Below are 13,019 nucleotides of genomic sequence, written 5' to 3' on the forward strand. Positions count from 1 at the left end.
CACTTTGAAGGGCTCTGCCTGCATACCTCTGTGAGCAGGGCTCTGTAGTGTGGATCCGAGAGAAGCCCGAGCCGCCGCGCCTGCCGCCTCACTGATGCCTGTTATTGTCTTTTCCTTTCTCTAGTGCCAATGACCCTAGTAACATGTCGCTGGTTAAAGAGACGGTGGATAGACTCCTGAAAGGCTATGATATTCGTCTGAGACCCGATTTTGGAGGTAATGGGGTTGCCTTGGAAATCAGCAGCTATTGCCTAAAGCTGTCTCTCGAGCCTTATGTGCACCGTCTTCCCTCCCTCTCTCTTTTGTGGGGACATGTGGTGGGGAACGGATTTGTGTCTCATTGTTACCATGTCGAGGAACTGATCCAAAGTTGAGTAGGTTTGTTACTATCCAGCACTTGGGTGGGGGGGGGGGGTGGTCTTTCAGTGGAGTGCTCTAAGCATGTAGTGGTGACTGCTGTCCTTGCACTTCACTGTTATAAATCCTCTGCTTCTCCATCTTTGCTCCTTGGAATACAAACCTCCCAAGTTCAGTTGTGTGATGTGTTGAGAGAGGTCATCCTGGACATTTTTTGAGCACAAGATGTGCAGGCAATTGGTTGAGTAGTGGGATTAACCCTCTAAGCCTGCCTACTTTCACAGAGTTCTGGTCCTGGTTTAAAGTGGCCTGAGTCCAGTCCAGGAAGCTTCAAAGGGTGGGGGCAGTACTGTGGGAGAGACCTGGAAAGGGCCAGGAGGGTGCCGCATTGTAGGGCATGAGAGTAAGACAGAAAAATGACCCGGGACAGCTATTTCTTGCTACATTTTAGAAGTGCTGATATGTCCATTGGGTTTTGGTTCAGACTCTTAGAAACCTCTCTTAAAACATGCTCGCTGAATGAGAATGAGAAAGAAGGAAGAGGGAGGGGTTTCGGGACAATCTTCAGAATCCCCTTGAGTTCAGGGGATACTATGCTTTCCTGAGTTGTGTGTGTTCTCATGCTGATACACTTACTCACACCAACAGTAATGGAATCCCTCCCCTAGCAGGACACGTGTGTGCATGTTAATCGAGCGTTTCCTAGAGAAACACCTGCCATTCTTTAAACAATGACCAGGGGACTGAAGAGTTTGAGGGTGAACAGTGGGGGCGGATTGGGTCAGGGTGCCCCAAGCATTGGGACAACTTTTGCTCCGAGTGAAGTTCTGAGAAATCATGTGACCGGCCATTTTGGTTTGCAGGTCCCCCCGTGGCCGTGGGAATGAACATTGACATCGCCAGCATTGACATGGTTTCCGAAGTGAATATGGTGAGTATTGAAGCTTATGGCTGTGCCTCTGCAGACCTTCCTTTGGGGAGAGGGAGGAAAAGTAAGCTAGCCTGAGTGTGGTGGTGGTGGTAGTGGTGTGTGTGTGTGTGTGTGTGTGTGTGTGTGTGTGTAGGCAGAGCAAAGACCAGGAATTTTGCTTTGGAAACCCACGATGTTTGAAGTTTCAGCACCAACTCTTTCTGGCTGGTAATGATTTTTCCAATCTTATGCTGATACTTTAGACTTGGCATAGAGTGAGTAAAATGCATTTCACATGCAAAATAGAGCCATATACTGGAAGCCAACCCCCCACCCCTTGCCAAAGTTCAGGAAGAAACAGAAACCATCGAGTCATTTTCTGAATTGGGGGTGGAATCTGGGGAGGAGTGGTGGGTTTCTTCATTTCCAAAGCATATAACCCACACAGCTGACAAAGAGGCTGAATACGTGACCTGACACTGATTCCCACTTGTTGCTTGCAGAACTGTTTTTTGACAGCTGATGGCACGGTTCTTTCTCCACACATACTCAGTTGATCCCAGCCTCCCTTAACCCTATCTGCCCACCCAAATAAGTAAAATTAAAATTGCCCATCACCCTTGCAGAAGACAAGCTCATCCCATTCGCCAGCTCCAGTCATTTCCGCAGTGTTATTTACTGCATGTCCAAAGCATGTACAGTATACAGACAACAGCACAATTTTGGTAGCTACCTTCATGGATTTGGGGCAAATGTAAAGTGAAACACAACTGGGTGTTCCTGACTGGGAATCACTTGTGGGGGGTTTGCGTCATGCAGGAGCGCCCCCTGCTGCCCATGTTGGAGCACTGCAGTCATGCAAGACCAGGACTTGCATCCTGGTTACCCCCACTTCACTGGGCTAGCTCCTGTGGTTTTCTACTCTGATTTTGGAGTTTACCCCTTTGGAACAATTCCTAATCTTGGAATGTAAGGTTTCAGCGTTACTCTAAATCCTGATAGCACAGAGTGTATTTTGTAAGACCATGAAGTGTTGTGATTTTGCCTAAAAATGGGAGGCTCGATGAAGGAAGCAATTGTGTAGAATAAGGTTTTGTTAAAAACAAAAAACAAACAAAAACACACTTGGAGACTGGCCCTCTGGGCTTGAAAGCTAGGTTACTTATTTTAATTAAATAGATACAGTGTGTGTTAGTGGCATTCTTTCAGTAGCACTCAAGTATTCATATTCCCAGAATTCAAATAGGAAACTCAGATAATCAGCTTAGTCTCTAACCACTGCTCAGCAAAGGGTGATAACCCTGAGGTATCTCCAGATTATAAGACATTTTAGGACTTCTTTAGGAAATTATCCAGCTCTTTAAGGGGTAGTTTTGTTATGTTATTTTCTCGTATTCTAATAATTAAGAAAAAGATTATATATACAATATAAAGACCAAAAATTTCTCAACATTATAAAACTATCCTGTAGGGCATAACATTTTTCTTTCTTGGGAGACTGCCCCATTTCTTAGATTGGTAAATATTTATTTTGTGTGGCTATTTTGCTCTTTATGAATTTATATTTTAAATTTTACCATAAGAAACATTTTAAATATCTGTTATGGGAGTATATCCAAAGTCCTATGTGCATGCATCAAAATTATGCTATAAAGATAAAATCATGTAGAATTTGGGTATAGTTTTGTGTGTCCTGCATGTGATTGCTGTGGATGCCTTTGTTCTGCGTTTTCATTCACTTTTGCTCTTTTATATTCCAAATATTGCTACTTTTCTCTTTAGAGTATCATACAAATAGGATTTTATGGAAAAAATTATAAATAATTAGATTACAAGGAGACAATAACAAAATGACTGGAAGTTTCTACAGGTTGTTATTAAGAACTCATAATGTATAATATCCTCAGTTTATTTTGAGTAGTAGGGTTTCCTTTTCCTTTCTTTCTTGTTTTTTTTTTTCATCTAATACCTTCATGTAACATTTTGGGAAGATACCCTGAGGTGGATGCAATGCCAGGATCTGCTAGTCAAAATATAAACCTAGCTAAGGTGAGGTGTTATTTCTTAAAGCTATTTACTGTTGCTGAAAAATCATGGGATGCTGAAGTGCAAAAACAAATGTCAGGTGGTAAATAGGACAGCATTGCAGCATTAGTGCTTAAAACCAAGTGTTAAGTCCATGCAAAATTCCTTTCTTATCTGAATGCTAACACATGTGGACGTGATGTCCAGACACATTTTTACTTGTTGAATAATTAACACATTTTGACTGGCAATCTTAGTGACCTTCAATAATTTCTCAAAGAAAAATTCTGTGATATATGTTAATATTTTTTAAAGTATGGTTATTAATTGAATCAACAGTTGGGAAATTCACTGTTGTCTAAATAAAATAGAAAATGCGGGACATGTTTGGGATTAGGGCTATTTGACTAGATTTAGTTCCGAAAGAACAGTTGACTGATCAAGCAAAACCTTAAAGTTGATTCACACATTTCTGCCTCATTGTATTTTGTGTTTCGCACTCTGGAAATAGTAACTTCCTTTTATTGTAACAAGCCTTTTTTTGAAGAATAGTAGGCCCTAGCCTGTGTAAATTGTCATTGGGTCTTCTGTATTAAGAGGAAAAAAACTTGAGTCATTGTGGTACTCCCATTAAATAATAGTGGTGGAAAGACCAGGAATGGAACCTATTCTTAAAGGCTGTTTCTGCTTAGTCATCACGAGGGTAGTCATGGTCAGTAGGAACTCAATTTTCCCAGCTAGTAAAAGGGAGGAATAGGTCTTTTTACCTCTTTCAGGTAACTGCCAGATTTAATGAATGTGTACTCGTGAAAGTGTTGGTATTCTATAAACATAACCTAATATTGAAAACTTGGTATCTGACTCCCATTCAGTAGTCTCTCTACCCATCTTTCTTTCGGAGAGTAACTTACAATCTGAAGTATCGGGTTCTCAGGTCCCTTATGTTTAAAATGAAAGGAAGAGGGCTGGAGAGAGAACATAGCCAGGCAGGTAATCCCTGTGCATAGTCAGTAGTAACTTTTGAGTGTGCTGGATATGGCCCCCAAATAACCCAAAAAAATGTTTTTAAGAAGTAAAATGTGAGGAATGTGTGTCTAGTTGAATTCCTGCTCAATAGTTTGTTTTATGGTAAGATTTCTCTGGTTACAAAGAAGTTTCAGATAAACTAGTGAATCTAGCATAAATGTTAAGGAAGTTCCAAATCCCTATCTGGCATGTACCATGAGTTCTTACGTCAGAAATTGATGATGGTCTCTGGGCCATGTGGCTCAGGTAATGTTTGGCTCAGTGGAGCATCTTTGGAAGAATGAGACATCACTGAGGACGCTCTTCTTGAGCAGAAAGTTTGGCTTTGGAATGAAATATTTTTGGATGTCTTGGTTACATTGGCAGGAATGTTTTTGTTAGGATTCTTTGATGAACAGTACATTTTAAGATCCAAAATTGGCTCTGAAGATTATGGACTAAAATAGATTTTTCTTCATTTAAATAAAATTCTTCTCCATCTTGAAACAACACATTTGCCAACCAAAGAGTGAAGCAATATTTCACTTTTGAGGAAAGAATTCTAGTAAACACATGCAGAAATTACCTTTTTTATGGAATGGTGAATGGAGGAAAGTGCTGCTTAAAATTTAAAAAGAAACCCAGATGTTTCTTGTATCACCAGCTGCACGGTTTAAAATTCAACTCAACACACTTATTTACCAGCTACTATGATTCGGCCAGATGTTGGACATTAGGGACAGAGCAGTGAACAAGATGACACTCCCTAGTCTCATGAAACTTCTCACCAGGACGTTCACTGTTCTTAATTCTACTGCGGGTTGCTGCTCTACTTCTAGTAAGCATAATCCCATCTTCTTCCCAGAATTTTTTTCTGAGCAGCCAGTTGAGTACCTAGTATGATGTACTCCCATAGGTTCATTTGTGACTTGACTTTCTCATTTGTTATTTAATTTTTTAAATCACAATATTATTTTTTTTCCTGATTCTTGCTAATAAAATTTGTATTAGCAAGATTAGAGTCTTCACACATGAGTTCGCTCTAGATACAGTGGTTAGTAAATAGTTGACTCCCAGTTAATTTCCAAGCAGTGGGTGAATTTTATGTTGTCATAGCAATAATTGGTTTTTATTCACTACGGAAACATCACAGAGTAAGATACCTCAAAGCATTCACTGTTCTGTCAACCAGTGTAGGAAGAATGACTGTAAAATCAATATAGAATTGTAAATACTTTGAAAGAGGGCATATTAAGAATGTTGAATGCTGGGATAGTTTGTAGAAATTAATCAGTAAAAATGATGATTTAATGCCTGAATAGATGCTTCAAGCAGAAAAATATAGGATAGAATGACTCAGGGAGAAACAAAATGCCAGGGATTTGCTTTAAATGGCTGGAGTTGAGTTTACAAGTGAGGAAGTGTTAAGATTTTATCAATAAAATCATATTTAGTGATCAAATTTAAAGACTACCTTTTTTGCCTTGCTGATAATTTAAAGTTTGTTCCAGGGGCTTTGGGGACCCATTAAAAGATAATGGTAGGATGCGCACATGAAGGTATTTTACTTTTCGAAGATGCTTCTGATATAGAGAATGAATTGAAGTAGATAGAAGACTTGAGGCCAAGAGAGGAGATGAAAACTCACTGCAGAAATCCAGGAAGGATCAGTGAACTAAGACAGGGATGGAAAAAGTGTAGATAAATAGTCAGGACATGTATAAGATGAAGCTTGAAAACTCACTGCAGAAATCCAGGAAGGATCAGTGAACTAAGACGGGAATGGAAAAAGTAGAGATAAATAATCAGGATATTTATAAGCTAAAGCTCTTGGGGACTTGCTGAATCCCAGGTTTCGAGTGGTATCATTTATTGAGACAGAGAATGTGGGAAGGACAGCTAAATGCGAACGGTGGGGTGGGCTGGGGAGAGGAGGCTTGTTAAGCACACAGTGAGCTCCATTTGGAAAAGGTTGACTTTTCTGTACAGATGTCATCTCACGTGAAGCTGAATACTAACCAGTAGCTAGTCGGAAAATAGAGGTCTCTAGCCAAATAAGAGTCTTGTCTATGGCTAGACGCATGGACTTGGACACTGCCAAAGTATAACTGGGACTTAGCACTCTGTGAATGCACAGAATTCAAAAGAGAAAGAGGACAGCTAAAAACGGGAATTTGAATTGAAGTTGTGGAAGACTGAGAAGGAAGCCACAAAGGAGATTAATAACCACAGAGTAAGGGGAGAACCTGCAGATAATAATGTCTGACACGCTTAGAGGGAAATAATTTTTAAAGAAGAAATGGTCAGCTGTGTCAGATGCCTTTTGAAGACTTGAAATCAGAGTGAAATTTCCCCAATGTAGTATTGGGGCCTGCTTATTGAGATATAGCAGTAAAATGCCAGGTTCTTGACATGCAGGGCAAATGCTCTACTGCTGAGCTACATACCCAGCCCCTAGAACTTTGAGTAGTTGAAGAGGATAACCTCGAGAAGTTCAGATCTGAGAGGAAGCCAGGACAGGACAATCCCTAAAAGGAGCCATACAATTTGGAGGAGACTAACCTATAGAAAAAGGAACGTGTTTCGTATGCAGAGCAGAGCAAGGTAGATTGATAAAACAGAAAATGGAAATCCTGTCTCTGTGACACAGGGCATACTTTCTGTGGAGAGCAGAAGAGGCTGAAATCGCCTTTGGAGTGTGTGGGGAGACAAAGGGACAAAGAAGGGAATTCAAGAACCGCGTCTCTTGGTGAGGGGGTTGTGCACATATTGACCATGGGCAGGCTTACTTCAAAACAAATGATGCTTGGGAATTCTCCTACCCAATTTCAGCAAGCTTTTATATTGTCCTCCCCTCACCCCCTTCTTCTCTACACTCCTCCTGCTCTTGTTATTTCCCCACATTTTCCACCATTCGCACTGGGTCCTTATTGGCTCTTGCTTATTGACTCCTTGATCTGACAAGTCCCGTGTTGATGTACATTATCTCTTTCAAGAACATCTGAGTGGTCTCTGTCTATCTGTTTACATAAAGCAGTCTGAGTCTCGGAGATGTTAAGCGGCTTCTTCAGTCACCCAGCTAGCAAATGATTGACTAAATATACCTTAACCTTATTTAAACCAATCCGTTATACTGCATTGTATCCTGTAAATGTAGCTGCATCTCCTTTTGAAAACCTATTTTCAGGGTCTAGATGATAGCTTAAGTGATAAAGCACATGCCTAGTATGTGTAAGGCATAACGAGGCATACTAGTTTAATCCCTGGCATCACCCAGGTGTGTGTGTGTGTGTGTGTGTGTGTGTGTGTGTGTGTGTGTGATGCTTCCATTTCTTGAGAACCCTGTTTGGTTGAAGAATTTTTATTCCTGTGATAGGTTTTTGTTTAACAGTGAAATTTTTAAAATTAGTTACTCCTCACTCCTTTCACCTTGAAAAATATGGTAATTTTCTTAAAATTGTTTTTCAAGTAGTTTATTTCATGAGAATTAAGTTTTAGCTGTGTGTTTTTTTTTTGTCCTTGAGAAACCTATTCTTTCCATGGCATCTATTAAACACAGTTCTAACCAAGAAATAAAAGAATTGTGCATGATCTTGAAAAGTCAGAGATTTGCAATCTCATCATGCCTTTCACTCTGAATGGGTGCTGTGTTTTACTTGTCATAATATTCTGTTGTCCAGCAGAACTATAAGCTGTAGTGTTATGCTGTGGCCATTGTGTGAGGAGGGCATCTTTCCCCCTTCTCTGTTAGTGTCTCAAGACCGGCCTTGCAGTTGAACTTTTCCCTGAGAGCATATTTTCTGGGCGGGATTTTGGGGTGGGGAGTGGTGTTGGGGAAATATCCAGGGTTGTTCAGGAGATGTTTTCTGGTTCTGTGCTCAAGGAGTAACCCCTACCAGAGCTTAGACAATGACCATATGCACGGTGGGGATTGAATCAGAGTGAACTGTACTGCAAAGCAAGTGCCCTACCCTGTTATTTCTCTGTCTCCCCCGAAGAGAACTCATTTGTGTGAGTCCTACAAATATGCCATTCAATGCGGTTGGTTGGTTTTTCTGTACTGCATCTCACACCATATACATGAGACCATCTATTTTAAACAACTGTGCTTCAGGATATGGCCAGTTTACAAATGTCTGGTTTGCCTCACTCTTAAGGTAAATCTTTTGCAATCATTTTGAAGGTAGGCTCCCCTAAAAATGTTTTTGCTTGTCTGTAACTTGAACTAAAGAACTGATTACAGGCCTACTATAAAAAAGTCAGTCCAGGATTATCTCAAGTTTTTTTTTTTTGTTCTAAAAGTGCCTTGTATGTGCTTCAGGGCATTCCCTAGCCACTCACCCAAATGATTCAGTGGGCATCGATAGTCTATAAAGTGCCAGTCAGATGCCAATGAGAGAAAGTGCTTCTCTTTGGGAAGAGTACTAATGCAGGGCAGGGCCAAGACTGATCTGTTGATCACTGATAAGTGCCAGGGTTCTTAACCTTGGCCCTCTTAGCATTTGGGGAATAAAATTCTTTGTTATAAAGGGGTTGTCATGTGCATTCTGAGATACTTAACCATACTCATGACCTTTACTTACGTGGTGCCAGATAGCCCCCACCAGTTGTGAAAACCAGAATCGTCCCCGAAAGTTAGCAAACGTGCTCTGAAGTTGAAATTGTTTCCCGTGGAGAACCACTAGTGAGTAGAATAGTGCACTTTTATCTCTAAGCAGTAAGATGACAAACCATATTCTCACCGAGGATGGATTGTACAGTTCAATTGCCATTTCATTTATGTTTGGTGGTGTTCCATTGTGAAAGAAACCTATTTTAAAATATCCAAAACCATCAAAGCCAAAAATTATGCACATCCTTATCTCTTCATTATGGTGTTCTAATTTGCTTCTATAGTCTATTTCTGCCTGTTTGCTCATTCATATTTCATACTTTGCTCTTAGTTATTTTGAAGGAAATGTTATAGTCTACATCAGAGGTTAATTTAACCTTCAGTTCCCATACAGAAAAATATTACTCAGCACCTCCCTGAAATCTACCTTCTTTAAGCAGACCAACAAAAAGCACACCCCAGTTTTACCTGAAAACACAACCCTGCTTCTCAGATCATGTTGGAGCGTGCAACGGAAAGGGGGAGTATTGCCCGCTGTGGGAAAGACATCTACATTTTTATTTCATAGGGAATTTTTGCAGTCTTGGGTAGAATATACACTTTCACTGCCACCAGTGCAAACTACTGTGTTATTTTTACATGCCAGTCCATAATCTTGCAAAAATATGGAAATAAGAGTGTATCAACATTTTATATTTTGTTCAACGAATTTTAAATGAATTTTAATGCATTTCATAAAATATTGGTTATAAACCCAGCAGTGGATTGTTTGAAAAGGAACATATGACTTACATATCATTAATAGTATGAAAGTATATAAAAATAAAAAGATTGCATACAATTAGAAACATTTAAAAATTATATATACATTTTATGCAAAAATAGATATGCACAGATATCCTTTCACTCTGATATCATGATATATTCAGATTTTCCAAAATTAACTTATATTCTTATATGTGGCAAAAGATACTCTGAAACAGATGGTTAAAAAAGAAATTAAAGAGTAGATAGGGAGTGCTGGAGAGCTAGTGACTAGGGACCTGTCTTGCATGCAGCCAACGACCTGGGTTCTGTCCCCATAGGGTCCCCCAAGTACCATCAGGAGTAATCCCTGAGCAAAGAGCCATGAGTAAGCCCTGAGCACTGTTGGCTTTAGCCCAAAACAAAAAAAATAAAAAGTAGATGGTTATAAATTTTCAAAATACAAAATATGTTCTATATTTTGCATTTTACTTGCAGTGTGCCTGTTTCTATTGAACAAGGAGAAAAAATGAGTTTATATTATCCCATCCCTGTTTAAATAGAAAAATATGGGATGACTTGAGACCATTGGCTCTTGCTCCTGCTCATTTTGTTAACATTCCATCAGCATTTTTATTGGCAAGTCTCATTTTCTTTGCACTATAATTTGGCACCTACTGCCCACTTACCTGCCAAAAGGCCTTAACTTAGAAATAATTGTTTAGGCAGTTGAAGAATTATTTCTCTTCTAACACAACAGCAATAATTACATGGTTGGAGTTTTTAAGGTAAATCTATATGCATCTTAGAAATGTGCAAGCCATAGGGAAAAGACAAGAGATATTGAAGTATACAAGTACATGTCAGTGTCTACCTGCATTTCCAGTGGCCAGCATGCTGCCTGGCAATTAGTAGGTGGTCATCAAATATGGACTGAATGAATTTTTGTAAGGGCAGTTGAAGGGTTATAGCATGTCAGTATACCAGGACAAGTGTTGACTTGACTAGCACTGTGCCCGTTAGACTGTGTTATGGATATAATACAGTATGAAATAAACTTTTTACTGAGGCTGAGGTTATCCCTAAAATTATGAAGGATTAATTTAGTTTCCTCAAGAGGGAAGTGAGGATCATTAGAGAACAGTATGTTTTAGATAGTGGGACAGGAAAATGGTGTACCCCTAATACATCATAAAAGACTTGAAAGCATAGTTTTTCTTCGATCCTTATACTATTCTCATGCAGTATAATGTGAGTCTAATATGTTTAGGGGGTAATTCTTGGGTATCTAGATAAAGAGATGGGAATATACACACTACCTGAAGACCACTGCTTGAGAAGCATTATTTTTATAGTACAGGTGGACGCTGATGTCATCACTAATGAAAGAATTTGATAACTGAGTTGACTCTAGATATAATATGAATTTTTGTGATGTAAAGAGCCAAGGTATCAAAGTGGATGGGATCTTTAGAAGACTTCATGCTTCATGAAGCAGAGAAAGAAGGATCAGTTTACATGCGAATAATTGGAAAATAGGACCAGTTGTTTGAAGATTGCTGTGGAGTACAGGCAGCATGAAGAAAGCCATTAAATGTTAAGAATTTTCATCTTTGCCACATTACATTAGGTAATAAATAAATTAGGTAATGTGGCAAAGATGAAAAATTGGAATGTGTTTGCCTATTTCACTTAATTCTCACGAAAATTCACTGATCTAGAATTGTCATCCTCCTTTTCAAAGAGAATCACATAATTTTTGAGAAGGCACTGCCAAATTAAGTGCCTAGGAATGGTAGGGTGCAAAGGAGCAGAGTGAGTCCAAATTGCTGGTGGTGTTAAGAGCTGTGCGAAGGAGACAATGAAAATGATCGAGTAGATGCTGTGACATGGTAGGAATGTCTGAAGGATCTTCCCAAAGAATCAAGTGGGAGGCATACCGTACTAAGGATACCTATGAGAAAGTTAATTCTTTTTCAGCTTTGATTTTTTAAATTTTAATATTTTATTGACTCATAAAGTTTTATTATGATTAACAAAGTCACTCATAGTTGAGTTTTAGGCATACTATGTTCCAGTACCAGTCCCACCACCAGAGTCAATTTTTACAGTCTTAAAATACCCTTTGGGACTTCTACAGTAATTTTATTGACACACATGATGAAAATTGGAAGTCTGTGTTTAGGAAGGATGAAAATTGTGTCAAGTGATGGGAGAGATGAACGTTTCTCACACTGATTGCTCCAAATAAATGATTACAAACTACTTCTGTTATTTTGAAATGTTTGAGAAAATTGGGAAAATACTGGTTATTTTAACATTTATTTTAGGATAATAGTTGACTACTGTGTCCATATTTAGAATGATAGCTATTTGACCGCTGACTTGCTGTTAACATTGTACATATACACGAAAGAACAATGATGCCAATTATATATAACTGCCTAATTATAAATTGTTGAAGTAGATATTTAAACTTACGGCCTCAATGATTAGGAATTTTGAGATTTCTCCTCTAAAAATCAATAATTTAGATTGGCATGAGATCATTAATTATTTTCAATATTTACTGACTTTTTCACGAATCTTCTCGTTAAACAGGTAATTCTAAAAGTAAGTTTTTGGTATGCAAGTTCAGCTTTAATGTGGGTAAAAATGATGGTCAAAATTAATTTCAGTCCACTTCTGCAATAAATGCATGTCATTTTATTTATATTGACCTAGAAATGTATATCAAACATAAACATTTAATTAAAAGCATTTGACAAAACCACATAAAAACAAATTAACATTTTTTCTCATACGTACCTTAACATTGGGTTATGTTTGCATTAGCATGAAACTAGAATATAGTGGATAATGATACAGCATTAAGGACTGTTCTATTCTAATAGGAAATAGTGGATAATAGGCCTTGCAAAACAGATAATTCAACAGTGATTGCTTTCTTCTAGTCACAATTCTTCCCTATGTAGAGGTTCCTTATAGCAACTTCTGTAATCACATCAACCAAAAAAGCAATGTTTTAGAGACTGTATGGTTTTCCTTTTTTTTCAGAAGGGAGTATTTGTTTAAAAATAGTTATTGTGCCGTTCTATTTCTTAGAATTACAAGTTAGCTGGGTTGACAAAGAACTAAGTATTTAGACAGTTCCCCTTCAACTAAATTTATAAAGCTCAACTTTAAAAGTTGCCACTTTTTTGAGGTGTTAGACACTTTTTGAGGTATCTCATCAGTTGTACATTTCTCAATGATTATTTTCTAATATTGATCTTAAATGAATGGCTTCAATCATTTCATTAAATATCATTAAACAAGAAGCAGAGATGTTAAATAATTTAAGTGTAAATATAAAAAGTAATGCCA

General features: G+C 38.4%; 1 protein-coding gene across 2 annotated transcripts in view; it reads left to right on the forward strand.

Annotated features, from left to right (window-relative positions):
- Nucleotides 1-13,019, forward strand: part of GABRB2 (gamma-aminobutyric acid type A receptor subunit beta2) — a 204,964-nt gene that overhangs the window by 353 nt on the left and 191,592 nt on the right. For both annotated transcript variants that reach the window (XM_004611462.2, XM_004611463.2), the window contains exons 2-3: nt 125-216; nt 1,221-1,288. In XM_004611462.2, the coding sequence (XP_004611519.1) occupies nt 125-216; nt 1,221-1,288 (160 nt within the window). The remainder of the gene's footprint in view (nt 1-124; nt 217-1,220; nt 1,289-13,019) is intronic.

Source organism: Sorex araneus, chromosome 2 (assembly GCF_027595985.1).
Source record: "Sorex araneus isolate mSorAra2 chromosome 2, mSorAra2.pri, whole genome shotgun sequence".
NCBI lineage: Eukaryota > Metazoa > Chordata > Mammalia > Eulipotyphla > Soricidae > Sorex > Sorex araneus.